Raw genomic sequence first — 16,773 nt, 5'->3', positions numbered from 1 at the left:
ACCATGAACTTAAACTTGCTGTGTGTCCAGGAAACTGGTTAACTCTTCTCTGGGTTCAGGGTAAGCATGCCAGTGACAATAGTCTTTAGCCAATGTTTGGTTTTTAGACCAAATCTAATTTATAGTTTTGGAAAAATAAACTGTGCTGGGGGTGGTGGAGAGTATAATTTACTGGGCAAAGGACAGTAAATTCTTTTCTCATCTTCCACGTGTTGCCCCCCCTCCCTCTGCTCTTGGTCCATGGTTCCAGAATTGGATACAGTGGTTTGGTTACTGAATTACAACACCAGCCTTGGAAAGTTCACGTTTCTTTTACCCCAGAGTATTGTGGCTTGCTTTGTGTTCATCTTCACAATTTTGTTTTTGTTTTTAGCATCTGAAAACTTGCCTTGCTGTCTTTGTTTAATAACAATGGTTATATGTATGTGTACGTACACACACAGTTGCAGACATCTACATCACTGTTGAATTTCTTTCCTGCTCTCGGGTAAGTTTATCATACTTTTGGGGGTTGGGGGCAAGGGAAGGGGAATACAATGGTGAGCCATCAGAGCTGTTATTATATTCTGAATTTTCATCATCCCTGTAGACCATCAGTTCTTTGGTTAATTCTGATTCGCATGTCAGTGCTTTTTCAGTGATTTAGAGCAGTATAAATATCTTCCCCAAACGATGGTTTCAGACAACCGTAATTTCTATCCTTTCCCCTATCCCCACTCTGGTCTCCCCTTTGAGGCTGGACTCAGGATGCTGGGGGCAGAGCAGGCTGCCCTTTCACAGCATCAGAAGTTGTGCAGTGTCTGGGTAGGGGTGGGGGCAGGGGAGGAGTTGCCAGACCTGCATCTTGGAAGCCAGAGTTTCCTGGTGAAAATCTTCAGCTGAGTTGCATTCCTTCCTGGTTCATAAACCCCAAATGAAGGCAGCTCATCTGACTGCTGTTTTCTGGGTAACTTGAATCCTTGAACTCCTATGTTCACTTTCTTAAATTATCCTGGCATGGATATATTTGCTATTTCCAAGTTTTGTTTTAGTCATAAATCTTCCATGTATATCATAAAACCCAAGGAGTTGGCTGGCTATTTGGTTCCATCTTCTGATGTCCTCAGAGTGATGTAAGTCTTAGAAGAGGTTGGTTACTAGCAAGAAAATTTAGTTTGCTTTAGAAACAAAGTACTTATTTTGGGTGCTTCTCCATAAGACATCAAAGCTACATTCTTTTGCAGCTCTTCCATGATGTGTGGACCAGCCTCTCCTAAATGTTTAAAAGCACAGACTTGAAAAAAAATTAATTTATTTTAATTGGAGGCTAATTACTTTACAGTATTGTGGTGGTTTTTGCCGTACATTGACATGAATCAGCTATGGGTGTACATGTGTCCCCCATCCTGAACCCCTCCTCTCACCTCCTTCCCCATCCCATCCCTCTGGGTTGTCCCAGTGCACTGGCTTTGAGTGTCCTATTTCATGCATTGAACTTGGACTGGTCATCTATTTCACATATGGTAATATACATGTTTCAGTGCTATTCTCTCAAACCATCCCACCCTCGCCTTCTTCCACAGAGAAGTCCAGAAGAGTCCCAACAGAGTCCAAAAGTCTGTTCTTTACATCTGTGTCTCTTTTGCTGTCTTGCATATAGGGTCATCATTACCATCTTTCTAAATTCCATATATATGCATGAATGTACTGTATTGGTGTTTTTCTTACTGACTTACTTCACTCTGTAAAAAAGGCTCTGTTTCATCCACCTCATTAGAACTGACTCAAATGCGTTCTTTTTAATAGCTGAGTAATATTCCATCGTGTATATGTACCACAACTTTCTTATCCATTTGTCTACCGATGGACATCTAGGTTGCTTCCATGCCCTAGCTATTGTAAACAGAAAAGCACAGACTTTTGTTTTGTCTTCAGTATTTCTATTTTTTTCAGCTTGGTACCCGCCCCCCTCCTCCCCACCCTAGATAGTTAGCAGAGTGTCCCTCCTCCTCAAAATAAGCTGCTCCATCCCATGAACATAGTGAAGAGGCTTTGTTGGTTCTCAGTTGAGCTGCTAGTATCCCTGTGGCTGCATCTTTGGATGTGTTTGGATTTCAAGCAGCTTCTGCTTTCAAGGTGCGCTGGCAGCCTTGGGCATGACTTCGTATACTCACAGCTCTAATGAGGGCAGAAACCCTGATAGAGTTTTTCTCATTCATTCATTTTGATGATTGTCTTTGGCTCTAAGGAGGTTTGGGATTTCAGTTTCTGAGCAATTTATTTCCTTCTTTATACTCTTCAACTGTGAGTACAGGTATCAGTACTAAGTGGAGAAGTGTAGACTTTCAGATCTGAAAAGTACTGAGAGAGCTTTTAAAAAATTTATTATTTTTTTAGTTTATTTTTAATTGGATAACTGGTTTACAATGCTGTATTAGTTTCTGCTGTGCAACACGGTGAATCAGCCGTGTGTATACATATATCCCCTCCTGCTTGAACCTCCCTCCCACCCCTGAGAGTTCTTTTCAGACATTATGTTTAGTTCTGGTCCTCTTTCTTCAAATTATATTTAACCAGAGGCCTGGTAGGATGAATGAGAAAATCAAAGAAGTGAGTAAAAAGTGTGTGGAGGTGTCAGTCTTAATGGAAGTCTGTTAGTTCGCACGAGGGGCCCAAGAACTGGAGATAAGTGATTTTGCTAGTGTTGTGCACGGCGGACAGGGACCAAAGCCAGGCTGAGAAATCAGGTTCCCTTCATTAGAAAGCAAGGCATTCGTGACCAGGGGCCATGGAGAAAGAACTGACCCAGCAAAAGGACCCAACGCAACTGTTTGGGGTGATAGAAATGTTCACATCATGATTGAGGTGTCATTACATGGCTGTATATATTTGTCAAAATTCATTGACTTGTAAACTGAAAAGGGATGAATTTTGTTGTATATAAAGGGGATAGAAATTGTGAGAAGTCTGGACTTCCCTGGTGGTCCAGTGGTAAATACTTCACGCTCCCAATGCAAGGGTTCCTGATCTCTAGGTCAGGGAGCTAGAGCCCACACGCTGCGGTGAAGACTGAAGATTCTCTGTGCCACAGCTAAGATCTGGTGCAGCCAGGTAAATAAGTCAAAATAAAATCATTAAAAAAATTGTAAAGTGTCTCCTAAAACATGTTCAGGACTTTTTTGGGGTGAGAGGAAAGGAGATAACATTTTTTTTCCCTGCTTTTTAATTCGGTGTAATTATATCAAGTGATTCTTCTAAAAATACAAAAAGAAAAGAATCAGAGTCACCCCGTTCCCAGTCTTGTCTGTTTTTCCAGGTGGCAGATTTATCATCCCTCTGAACTACTTGCTGCTGCTGTTGGTTATACCAAGGCTTGGCGCACCTTTTCTGTCAAGGGCCAGATAGTAAATATTTTAGGCCTTGGAGGCATTTGGTCTCTGTCTCAACTACTCAGTTCTGTTATTGTATCTCAAAAGCAGCCAGAGACAATATGTAAACAAAAGAGTGTGGCTGTGTTCCCATGAAACTTGGCCTCCCAAACTGGGCAGTGGGCTGGATTTGGCCCATCAGTTGTATTTGCCAGTATCTGAGTTACACCTTTGTTCCTTTCAGAGAAACTCAGGGTGTTTTCTCCATCATCAGCAGTAGGAGGAATGTTATAGAAAAGTGGGATTGTAGAGGTGTTTGGAAGAGGTCAGTTCCTAAAAGTCTTGCAATGCCCTGCTAAGCTCACGGATTTGGGTCTGTTAAGCAGAGGATGATTTTCACTCAGGTGGGATTGTGGAGGCTGAACTAAGGGGAAGAAGGGACTGCCTGTGGCAACCAGTTTTTCTAGATGAGTGTAGAAACCCAGGCAGCTGTGACAATAAGATAAGATGGAGGGGCTCTAGTGGAGGGGCACTCAACATTGAGATGGAGAGAACTCAAAGGCCTGAAGACTGGAAGTCTTGGGGATGAAGAATCTGGAGGAGGAGGAGGAGGAGGAGGAGGGTGGTTCCCACTTTCTAGCTTGGACAACTCTGTACGTCTTGGAGTCATTGACCGAAATGATGAAAGTGGGGGAGAAGCAGGCTTGATGAGAAAGATGAGGAGAGTTCAGGTTTGAATTGTGTTGAGTTTTACATTAGTTAAAAGGCATCATTGTAGAGATCTGTGGCTTTCAGACTTTTTGTTTTTTCTTTTTTATTGCAATGGATAGCATGCGGGGTCTTAGGTTCCCCAGCCAGGAACTGGCCTGTGCCCCCTGCAGTGGAAGCACCACTGGCCCTCCTGGAAAGCCCTTGTATTTCAGATTTTTGATGGTGCTTTCCCAGGGCACACATCAACAATACATGGACACTTAACTGTAAGTAATGTACACATTCTGCTGGACTAGCGTGCATATTATGAAACCTAATATAAGAAATTTATTGTTCAGTTGCTAAGTTGTTCCTGACTCTCTGGGACCACATGCACTGCAGCACGCCAGCCCCTCCGTCCTCCACTATCTCCTGGAGTTTGCTCAGATTCATGTCCATTGAGTCAATGATGCTGTCTAACCACCTCATCCTTTGCTGGCTCCTTCTCCTTTTGCCTTCAATATAAGAAATGTGCTGAGTTGCTTTAGTCGTATCCAATTCTTTGTGACCCTATGGACTGTAACCCATCAGGCTCCTCTGTCCATGGGGCTTCTCCAGGCTAGAAATCTCATGCCATCCTCCAGGGGTCTTCCTGACTCGGGGATGGAACCCTCGTCTCCCGCATTGGCAGGTGGATTCTTTACCACTAGTACCACCTGGGAAGCCCCAGTATAAGAAATAGACATTTGCAAAAGGGTAAGAAATAGTTTTTTTAAAAAATCACAAAGCAAATACCTGTTCAATGTGTGATTGTTCATTAACATGAGATGTGATACTATATTTCTCTTAGATTTGGTCATGATTAGATTAAAAGCCTCAGTTCACCCCTTGTAAGAGTTAGCTTGTGCTTGTGTTACCTTCAGCGTGCAGTTCATTCTGCTTTTCGTCCTTTTCAGATCAGTAGGGGAAGACAGAGGATCTTGAGCCAAAAAAGGGAAGTCATGGCTGTAGTTTCTCTCCTCAAAGTGGATACGGGATATTCTGATAGGGGAGAAAGAGAATGGCTTGGGAGGAAACTGGCTTCTTCCACGTTAAGAGGGAGGAACTGTGCTTCCATCAGGGGCTTTGGCAGGTGCAAAGGCTGACTGTGCCCTTTTGTCTCAGGCTGTCCCTGGGGCTGAGACAGGCTGGGACCAGGGACCCTTTGCTGCAGTGCTTGGATAAACATCTCCTGGAGCAACAAAATACAAAGAAACTAGAAGGGACAAAAATAACCATGTGCATGCCCAATTGGGGCAAGTTATGGACAATAAGATACAAAAAGATGAAAAACTCCCAGCTGCCACTTCTGAAGAGCTGGGAGCAAAACGGGTATTGCACTTGCCTCCAGCACACAGCAGCACCAAAGTGGTGGGCAAACCGCCTAAGCCTCCCTTCCAAGCCACCCCTGGACCCGCCCCTACCCTCCCTCCATGTAACCAGCTTGCCTGCCTCGGGGAGGGAGCAAGGGGATGTGTTACCTGTTTTTGCTCCCCTTGATGCAGCAGGGGCCCCAATAAAGCCTTTCCTGAATTTCTTGTCTGATCTCTTATCAATTTCTATTGATTAGGGAGACCAAACACGGTGGTCAGCAACAGAATCACCTCCTTTTCTCCTTCTAGAGATGCTGGTTGTTCTTTTGACTCATTAAGAAGGGCCAGTGGGTCAAGGGCTTGTCTGATAAAGCAAAAAGTATTCCTCAGTCCTTTAACTGAGCTAAAACTCAGTACACCTTGTGTTTCAAACAAACATGGTGTTATTGCCGAAACTCGGACTGCTGTACCTAAACCACTTGTATCAACCAGCTTTAAAATTAAGGCCAACAGACCTTGACAAAACGGGGTGACAAAGAACAGTTATTCCAGAAGGATAGAGTTGGGTGGTAGGTAGTGTTATTATCTCTGTTTTACAAGTGAGCCAACTGGGAAACTTGCTCCAGGTACCCAGTTAGCAGGAAGTGGACTGAGATTGGACTCGGGCTCTTAACCGCTGCCCTCTCGGCTTTTCTGATATAAATCAGAGAATAGTATTTTTAAAAATCATGAGGTGTTTGTTTTTTTTCCTTTTTGCCTTTGGGATTTCTTTGAGAGTGTAGGATTATTTGCAGGTTTAAGGATGAGGGGTTGTCTGGGTGTCTCTCCCTGTGGCTTCCATTCTGTGGGAACCCTATCCTTTTCCTTGGTGGTTCTTTTCACATTGAATTGTGTGTTTAATTTAATTTGTATAAATGAAATGTCTTTAATCTAATTTTGTGTTATTATGTCTTTCTCTCAGCCCTGCTAGACTTTCTGTAAGTTCCTTGAAGCAAAGAACTGGTAAATAGATACGTTTGACAAATAAATTAAAGTGCAAGGTGTATTACAAATTCTAAAACCAGTTCATTTTAAATTGGGGATTTTCCCCTGCTTTGTGGGACTGCATAATAGTTTGATTTGGCTGTTTGTGAATGTTTAATTGTATTCTAAACAATAGGATAACTGAACAATAGGCCATGATGTACTGGAATAATAAAACTGGAGACAATACTATTTAAAACATAGCATATTCAATATATGTGTCCCTTGAGGGGAAAGTCTCTTTATTTTTAAAGTTTTTTATTGAAGTATAGTTGATTTACAATGGTGTGTTAGTCTCGGGTGTGCAGGAAAGTGATTCAGTTATACATATATACATGTATATTTCTATTCCTATCCGGAGTCTTCCATTGTAGGTTATTATAAGATGTTGAATATAGTTCCCTGTGCTATACAGTAAGTCTTTCTTGGTTATTTATTTATAGTACTGTGTCTATTAATCCCAAATTCTTAATTTATCCCTTCCCCTTTGGTAACTGTAACTTTGTTTTCATGAGTCTCTTTCAAAGTTCATTGTACCTTTTAAAAAAATTCTACATATAAGTGATATAATTTATTTGCTTTTCTCTGACTTACTTCACTTAGTATCTCTAAGTTCATGCATGTTGCTGCAGATGACATTATTTCATTCTTTTTTATGGCTGAGTAAGGGGAAAGAGTGGAAACAGTGTCAGACTTTATTTTTGGGGGCTCCAAAATCACTGCAAATGGTGATTGCAGCCATGAAATTAAAAGACGCTTACTCCTTGGAAGGAAAGTTATGACCAACCTAGATAGCATATTGAAAAGCAGAGACATTACTTTGCCGACAAAGGTTCGTCTAGTCAAAGCTATGGTTTTTCTAGTGGTCGTGTATGGATGTGAAAGTTGGACTGTGAAGAAAGCTGAGCACCGAAGAACTGATGCTTTTGAACTGTGGTGTTGGAGAAGACTCTTGAGAGTCTCTTGGACTGCAAGGAGATCCAACCAGTCCATTCTAAAGGAGATCAGTCCTGGGTGTTCTTTGGAAGGAATGATGGTAAAGCTTAAACTCCAGTACTTTGGCCACCTCATGCGAAGAGCTGACTCATTGGAAAAGACTCTGATGCTGGGAGGGATTGGGGGCAGGAGGAGAAGGGGACGACCAAGGATGAGATGGCTGGATGGCATCATGGACTCGATGGACGTGAGTCTGAGTGAACTCCGGGAGCTGGTGATGGACAGGGAGGCCTGGTGTGCTGCGATTCATGGGGTCGCAAAGAGTCGGACATGACTGAGCGACTGAACTGAATATTCCATTGTGTGTGTGTGTGTGTGTGTGTGTGTGTGTATCACATCTTTATCCATTTGTCTTTTGATGGGCATTTAGATTGCTTCCACCGTGGGGAGTCTTTAAGTCGCTCTAGATTCTGTATTTGGGCAGGTAACCACATGGTGTTTCTACTTGGGAATTCTACTACATCTTGAGGATCTTTTGATTAGTTGAGGTCAAATCATTTATAGTCCTCTGAATCCTCAAGGAGATTCTGGACCTTTTGCAGGCAAATGTTCTGCTGTTTTCTTCACTTCTCTCTCGTCCTATCCAGAAACGTCTTTACATCTTCCATATCAGCCTTCTTTGTGTCCAAAATATTTCCTTAATGCTCTGAAGCTGTTTCTGAAATCTTGTTTCTTCAGTGAAACTTTTCACAGTTAAAAGGGAAATCCAGCCTCATCTTTATTTCTACTTATTATTAAAGGATAGAGTTTTATGAACACCTATGGTGCATGTGGTCCTTCACTTTAAGTGTAATGGACTAGTTTATTCTGCACATGAGAAATAATGTGAGCTGGTCTTATTCTCATATTTTGAGCAAAGGACTTGCTTGGCACAGTAAACGTGAATTGTAATTCTGTTGGTCATTGGGCCTTGTTTATTTTAGGAAAAAGTTTATCACGTGTGGATGAACATGAAGTAAAGTATCAGTAGGTTTGTGTTGGTTTGTTAGAGCTGTCATAACAAAGCCCCACAGACTGGGTGGCTGAAACAACAGGAATTTAATTTCTCCAAATTCTGGAGGCCAGAAGTCTGAGATCATAGTATTCGCAGAGATGGTTTCTTCTGAGGCCTCTCTTCCTGGCTTGTCGAGACCTTCCCCTTTATATCTTCACGTGCCCTTCTCTGGGTGTGTATGTCTCCTTTTCTCATAAGAACACCAGTCATACTGGGTTTCTGTGCTTAGTCGCTCAGTCGTGTCCGACTCTCTGTGACCTCATGAACTGTAGCCCACCAGGCTCCTATGTTCATGGGATTTTCCAGGCAAGAATACTGGAGTCAGTTTCTATTTCCTCCTTCATATTGGGTGTGGGCTCACCCATATGACCTCGTTTGACTTCAGTTCAGTTCAGTTTAGTCGCTCAGTCGTATCTGACTCTTTGCGACCCCATGAATCGCAGCACGCCAGGCCTCCCTGTCCATCACCAACTCCCGGAGTTCACTCAAACTCATGTCCATCGAGTCGGTGATGCCATCCAGCCATCTCACCCTCTGTCGTCCCCTTCTCCTGCCCCCAATCCCTCCCAGCATCAGAGTCTTTTCCAATGAGTTAACTCTTTGCATGAGGTGGCCAAAGTACTGGAGCTTCAGCTTTAGCATCATTCCTTCCAAAGAACACCCAGGGCTGATCTCCTTTAGAATGGACTGGTTGGATCTCCTTGCAGTCCAAGGGACTCGCGAGAGTCTTCTCCAACACCACACTTCAAAAGCATCAATTCTTCGGTGCTCAGCTTTTCTTCACAGTCCAACTCTCACATCCGTACATGACCAGTGGAAAAACCATAGCCTGGATTAGATGGACCTTTCTTGGCAAAGTAATGTCTCTGCTTTTCAATATGCTATCTAGGTTGGTCATAACTTTTCATTTGACTTAATGAACTCTTTAAAAACATTACCTCCAAGTTCAGTAATGTTCTGAGGTACTGCTGATTAGAACTTCAACATATGTATCTTGGGAAGATTGATTCAGCTGTAACAGGGTTTAAATGTTTAATATAATTGTCCTAAACATTTATGACAAATTAGACCAAAAATTCCTTTTAAAGCTTAAGAGCAGGCAAGGAAAGAGAACATTCTGAAGGAGGGGAGGGTGTAAGATATTGAATCAATCTGGCTTAAAACTGGCTAAGTCATTTAGGGTAAAACTCACAGTGATTAGTCTTTTATTCATACTCTCCCAGTTTTGGGGGTCAATGAAATGTGAAGTACCTCCTCAGAACCCCTAGGTTTCCATGCTTCTGTTTTAATAGCTGTGATTAGACCTTACTCCTTATTTAGGAGCATGCTTGGAGAGGAATTTTTATAGTCCCATGTTTTTTGGGTAGAATGCAAAAGGATCGGGGCTTGAGTCAACAAATCTTGATTTGAATTTGTGCTCTTTTCTTCTATATTGGGCTGAAGAAAATGGCCAACGAAATTGTTCTCTTGGCATTGTACCAGCTATGTAACTGTGGACAAGGTACAGAATTTCTGTGAGCCTTGATTTAGTCATCTATGAAATGGGAATAGAGTTGTAAGGAGGCTCTCCTTGTCTCTAGGACTATCACTGTTGTGCCCTGCAGATAGACTCTGCCCCCTTGCAGACTGCCCTGGGTAACCTGGATGGTTACCCTCCATACCTGCTGGCTGGTGTGGCCTCCACTGCCTGCTTGACTTACATGCGATGGAGGCCACCTGTGGCTCGAGGCCATCACAGTGGAGGTGGGTTTATATAGTTGCCACAACCTCGCTGCTGTGTGACAGAACCCCTCTGTTAGACAGATGTCTCTTCAGGGAGGGTGGGTTAGTTCTGACTAGTTACCATAGGAACTAGTTACTAGTTACTACTAGTTACCATAGTAACTTGTTACCATGAAATTAATTTTGTCTTAGTTTCTCCTTCAGGTATCCGATAGTCCCAAATGGTTATTAGGGACTGTTTCTCTTTCTCCATCTTATCAGGAGGCAAATGGTGAAAGTTTTTGCCACTTTCAAAACTTTCACAATAGTGGGGCAGAGATATCCCTTGTGGGTGGGTAGAATAGTGTGGCCAGTCACTGTGGCAGAGCATCTTCATTGGCATGTCCACTAGAATCACATGGGCTGGGAGAGGGCTGATGTTCCAGAGAAAGACTGCTTAGCCAACAGACGAATGTATGTGTAGCACAGATAACTAGCATTTCAAACCACCAGGTGTTAGTGTTTATTCTTCTAGCTGAAAGGAAATGGAAAGATAACTGTCAAAACTGTGGGATCCATCTGAAAATTTAAGTTGTGATTTAAATTTAAAATTTAGATTTAAAACTTGTTTAAGAAGATGAGAACACACTTGATTGTATGGAGCATCAAATAGCGGAGCATAATTGGTGATTCCTGAGGTTGATTTAAATGTGGGCATTTTTTGAAGTAAGGGAACAAAATGACAATAATGGACTCTTTTGCTTTCTTGGTAGGGTTAGATGATTGCCTGCAGCAGTATGTCCACAAGTTTGAACGAGAGAAGATTAACGGAGAGCAGCTGCTACAGATTTCCCACCAGGATCTTGAGGAGCTGGGTGTCACACGCATCGGACACCAGGAACTTGTGCTGGAGGCTGTCGACCTTCTCTGTGCACTGGTTAGTTCAGGAAAAGGTGATCTGTACTGCAATGATGGTTTTTTAAGAATCTCACCTTTTAAATCTCCTTGGTTTTGCTATCTTGCTTGTCATCATTTTCTTAATGATCCACTGAAGTAGAGCATGAGTGAAGATAATATCAGAAGGGAAGAAAAGAAATAATTTTCTAGGAAGAGCTGGCAAACAATAGCCTGCACCTTCAATCTGGCCTGCTGTCTATTTTTGTAAATAAAGTTTTATTGGGACACAGCCATGCCTATTCATTTAAGTGTTATCTGTGACTGCTTTTATGTTACTGTGGCAGAGTTGGGTAGTTGTTTCAGGGACTGTGTAGCCCCTTAAAGCTGAAAATATTTGCTCTCTTGGCCTTTACAGAAAAAGCTTTCCTTTTATGGAAAAAACTCTGTATTCATTTTATTTTCCCATCTTTTATAAAGGATAAAAAGATGAAGATGGTCCTGAATGAACGTGTCATCTTCTCTATTGAAATGACAAATGGGTTTTGATTTTTTTGGTCTGTTTTTGTTACATAAAAATCATTTTTATATTTTACAGATTTTTTTGATAGTTTAATAACTGATGCTGGTGCTTGAAATATTCAGCCTATGAAATGGCAGCTGGATAGGGAAAAAAAAAATGTGAATTTAGCTACATTTTGCAGTTGACTGAGTTTTGGCTTGAACCTGAGCGAGTTAAATCCAGCCAGGTTCTGACTCTTCATTGCATCTGTGATGTGGGGAGTATTGATAGCTCTTTTAGGTGTGGGCTAACACCACCTCCAAGGGCATCGTGTTTATAAACTGGTTGGCATAGGGTGGGATCCACGTCAATTGTGGTGCCATGCAAAGGATGCCATTTCCTTAACTGTCTTGCTTTGGACAAAGTCGGCAGCATTCAGACTGCTCTGCTGTGAACCTGAGCCAAGGGCATATACAATTACATCACTGAGAATGGTGGGAAAAAATGTGCTGCTGATTGCTTGCCATTGGCGGTCTGCGTCCCGTTGATTACATAACACTTGCTGCATTGTGCGTGTTCTTCTTAAAATGGGCAGAGCCTTGTCTTCTGCTCTGAGATGCCCTACACTTGTTTAGAAAAGTAACGGGGGAAATTGTGGTTGATGAATGAGCTGCCACTAGGGACACGCTGTGGCTAAGTGGTGTGAGCGCTGGCCTGGGAGGCAGGGTTTTGCATTTTAATCCAGGCTCTGCTGCACGCTCTTGGCTCTGTGACCTCCAGGGAGACCGCGGTGTCTGTTTTCCCCATTTGTGCAGTGACACTCCCCTAGATGTGAAAGCCTACACTCTGTAGCAGCAGAGTGAGGGGGTTTTTGCTGAGGGCATATGGGACAGGGGTGATCACTTTCCCGTTTGGAGCCTCAGTAGGAGATGGGCCCCAGCCTCCCTCCTTCAGCCGGTGACCCGTCCAGCATCCATCAATCCACCCCAAGGTGGGCCCCCCTGTGGTCCTCACACTTTTGGGGCTTCATGCGTGGGGCTGTGTCAGGGAGATTGTCTTTGACTTCAGTCCCCAGGGAAAGTAGCCTGGTTCTTCCTGGATGGGTCCAGCTGCTACATGGCCTTCTGGCTTGGTTCTGGAAGCGGCCAAGGCTCCAGGACAGCATTGAGCAGCTCGATCAGGGTGCCCCTCTCCCTACCAGCATGCCAGTCTGCTTCTCTAGAGCCTGGTGCGAGCTTTTAGACACAGCTGCCCGTCACACAGGATCATGTGTATCTGGGCAAAGAGAGGTCAAAGGGATGGGGGCAGGGGTTCGGGGTCGGGGAGACTTCCTCCCTTGCTCCGCAGAGTAAGGCAGCAGAACCAGCATTTAGCTGTGTATTAACACGTAAGTGTTTTGTGCTGCCCAGAAGATATCCTAGTCCTGTTTATGATTAGAACTTACGTGTTTCATACAGTAAGACATGTTTGAGTTCACTCGTGTTGCGCTTTCTGGGAACATTGCTTTTTGGTCTTTTTCTGCTGTTTCAGATCGTCTCTTTGGCTTTGCGGTAGGGCTGGGAGGGCAGGTAAATTACTTTGAAATTCACAAGATGGAAGGGAAGGAGGCAGGATGGACTGCAGGCAGGTCGTGGACGTCAAGCAGGATAATTAGCATAACAGCTGCCTCTCTGCTTCCCCTCCCTTCTCTACCTCTTAAAATATTAGACTAAAGTGAACAAAGCTGGAGAAATGCCAGAACCTAAAGCTGTGTTTTATCTCCTACAATTTCCTTCTAATTTCCTTTGTAGACAAAGTTTTGACCTCAAACTCTTTCTGGGCATGTTTCGTGTAGCAGAGTGCCAGTGAATGCATTTGACAGGAGGGTCATGGAAGGGTCTTAAATGAATGTGCCTTTTTTGAGTAGGGGATGGATTTCGAGCATTCAGTAAAATATCTTTAGCCTGGCTATAATCTCCTTTTAAAGTATTGTTATAATACATCTGTTTATTATATTAATACCATGTTTAATCCATTTACACCATATAGATCTTTGTATATCTAAACAAGTGTATATTTAAATAACTTCTTTGCCTCGAATAGTCCGTCCCCGGGACAGTTAATATGTATTTGCAATTGTCCCTGGTATTATTATGAGAGATATTTCTATGTAAACAGTTTAGTGGATGTTGATTTTATGATGGACAGGAAATGAGTAGAATTAGAAGCAAGAGAGGGAGGAAAAAACAAAAACACTGGAAAGTTTTGGAACGAAAAGGGCAGATAGAATTTATAGGAACCTAAGTAAGGAACCACTATTAAGATCCCCAAACGAACGAGCAGATGGGCCACTGGTTCTGATTCTGGATACAGAACAAGGAGAACTCCCTTTTGTGAACACTGGCCTTGGCTGGCTAGAGTGGCTTAGGAGAGAGACTTGTTTTCTGAGGCAGAACCAAGACCACTTCTCAGAACTGAGTTCAGAATCCAGTTTTTCTCCATCTGGGGCAGGGGGTGACTGGGACAGGCTGTAGAACGGCTTTTTTCCAGGAGCTGCTACATGTGACCGTTTAAGTGAAAATGAATTAAAACGAAAGAGTAAAATTCAGTTGCTCAGTTGCACAGCTACATTCCAAGTGCTCAGTAGGTATTTGTGGCCAGTGGCTACCATATTTGGACAGTACAGCCGGAGAACATTTTCATCATCGCAGAAGGTTCTGTTGGACAGCATTCGTCTCTAGGGTTGGGTGGAGAGTAAAAATGTTCTAATATAACTGTAAAACCCATTTTCTGTGCCAGATCAACCAGACCCTAGTTTCCTGAAGACCAAGAGAGGGACAGATGTATTTTTAAGGCTGGAGTAGGCTGAGGAAAGTGAACAGAGTTGGAATTCATACACGTATCAAGTGATGCCATCTACATATGTGCTTAAAACAAAATACCTGTGGTGTGTCTACCTGCCCAGGGGGCTTCTGTGCACTTGTGCACCCCACAGATGACCCATTATTCATCATTTACCATTCAGCAAAACAGTTTAAAACAATCTTTTAAAGTTTCAATATGTATTCATTTATTTGGTGCATGGGGTCTTGGTTGCGGCATGCAGATTCTCGTGTCATGTGGGATCTTTCACTGGGGTCTGTGGGCTCTAGTTGTGGCGAGTGGGCTTAATTAATTGCTCTGAGACATGTGGGAGGCTAGTTCCCCAACCAGGGATTGAACCCACGTCCCCTGCATTGCAAAGCGGATTCTTAACCACTGGGCCCCCAGAGAATTACCGCCCGCCCCCCACCAAACATTATCCTTTTTGTGGGAGAAATCACTCAAGAAGAGGAATCTTTGCTGGCCGTTTTGGGTCTTGCTTATGAATGGGAAAAGAAGGGAGTGGAGAAAATGTGTAAGATTTGTCCTTAGCTAAAATGTGTGCAATTAATGACACCAGAAGAGTGGACTGCCTCTTTCCCCCCTATTGTTTCTCTGGCCAGACCATGAAATGACCCCTGATGGCTAACTTCTAATGAAGTGGGATCTTGGTGGAAAGTTTTTAGTACATGCCTGAATTTTTGGAGATTCATTTCATTTCTTAGTTTGTACCTTCTCGATACCTTATCTTCAATTAAGCAGTTTCTGAAGGAGACAAACGTTAGGGAAAGGTTAGTGAAAATGATCAAATCTGGTCTGGGAAATTATTCATTTACTCTCTTTCATTGTGGGGCACTTAAGTCAATAATCCTTTCCTGATTATGTTTCTACAGTAGTTCTTTAGAACTAATATAATCAGTTGCTTGTTTTCTTATTGTGGAATGGAGTGGAAGGGAAAGGGATTTTCCTTTCTTCCCTTGTTTCTTCTTTGCTACTGCTAAGTCGCTTCAGTCGTGTCCGACTCTGTGCGACCCCATAGACTGCAGCCCACCAGGCTCTGCTGTCCCTGGGATTCTCCAGGCAAGAACACTGGAGTGGGTAGCCATTTCCTTGTTCCTTTCTTTACTGCTTCTTAAAATCATAATCTATGTAAAAAAAGCAGAACTATAGTGACAGGAAGAATATCAGAAGTTGTTGGGGACGAGGGGTTAGGGAAAGTGACTGTGAAGTGGTGTGAAGGGTGTTTGGGGGTGATGCAAGTGTTCTGTGATTGCCATTGGGATGGTGCTTATGTGACAACATACATTTCTTAAAAGTCACTGTGTTGTGCATTTAAGATTAGTAAATATTATGGATCATAAAGTATACCTTAATAAAGCCTATTAAAATCTCTAAAGTACCTTAAAAATAGAATTATAATCTGTCATAGCTACATCTGTTCATCCTTCTAGTCCCATGATTTGTGGGAAATGAAAAAAAAATTTCATCTCAGTGGAAATGAAAAGAACCGGTTAGCAAGCTACATTCCTCCTTTATTTTAATGTTAAGAGTGGTTGCTTTATAGAAGATTGAGGTTTAAAATTTCCTGTAACACTAAAGTGCATTTAATCCTCTTTGAATTAAAGAAATAAATGCTGTACAGTAATAAAAGTTCCAAGTTATCCATGGTGACACTGGCCGCAGAAAGCCGGGCTTCCTGCTCTTAGTTCAGAACTTCTGCCGTAAGTTGGCAGGCTGAGTAATTAACTGAGTAAGGGAACAGTTCCTTTTAATCATAGTCACAAGTCCTTCAAACAGGCTGTGTCAGGTGGCTATTTATCCATTCAGTTGTGAGTCTCTGATTTTCTGAATTTCAAAAGCCATGGTGAAAATCCATCTTTTTATTTCCATCTTCTCTGTTAAAGGACAATGCCATGTTTTGGTTTCTGGAAAAATGACAGTTGAAAAAAAGAATGGATGAATGTAAGGTTTAGAGGGAATGTTCCTATTGATACAGAAGACTTATTTTTGTTATGAAATTTAGATTTTTGTAAAAACTTGCAAAGAGTTTTCAGTTAATGCAGCTGGAGAGTTCTTGTCTTTATATTTGTTCTTAGTTTTCTATCTAAATTCTTTTATTTTTTTTGGCTGCGCTGTGTGGCATGCAGAATCTTATCTTGGTTCCCTGGCCAGGGATTGAGCCCATGCTCCCTATAGTGGGAGCTGGTGCTGCTGCTAAGTCGCTTCAGTCGTGTCCGACTCTGTGCGACCCCATAGACGGCAGCCCACCGGGCTCCTCCGTCCCTGGGATTCTCCAAGCAAGAACACTGGAGTGGGTTGCCATTTCCTTCTCCAATGCATGAAAGTGAAAAGTGAAAGTGAAGTCGCTTAGTCATGTCCGACTCTTAGCGACCCCATGGACTGCAGCCCACCAGGCTTCTCTGTCCATGGGAT

At 42.7% G+C, this 16,773-nt stretch overlaps 1 protein-coding gene across 1 annotated transcript in view; it reads left to right on the top strand.

Moving 5' to 3' along the window:
* Window positions 1-10,851: 10,851 nt before the first annotated feature.
* The window catches only part of LOC128053175 (CNK3/IPCEF1 fusion protein), a 257,177-nt gene continuing 251,255 nt past the window's right edge, over window positions 10,852-16,773 (top strand). Inside the window, exon 1 of the mRNA XM_052645626.1 lies at window positions 10,852-11,040. Within this exon, the coding sequence (XP_052501586.1) occupies window positions 10,852-11,040 (189 nt within the window). The remainder of the gene's footprint in view (window positions 11,041-16,773) is intronic.

The sequence above is a fragment of the Budorcas taxicolor genome, chromosome 9 (assembly GCF_023091745.1).
Source record: "Budorcas taxicolor isolate Tak-1 chromosome 9, Takin1.1, whole genome shotgun sequence".
Lineage (NCBI taxonomy): Eukaryota > Metazoa > Chordata > Mammalia > Artiodactyla > Bovidae > Budorcas > Budorcas taxicolor.
This window is presented reverse-complemented; position numbering and strand designations above follow the sequence as displayed.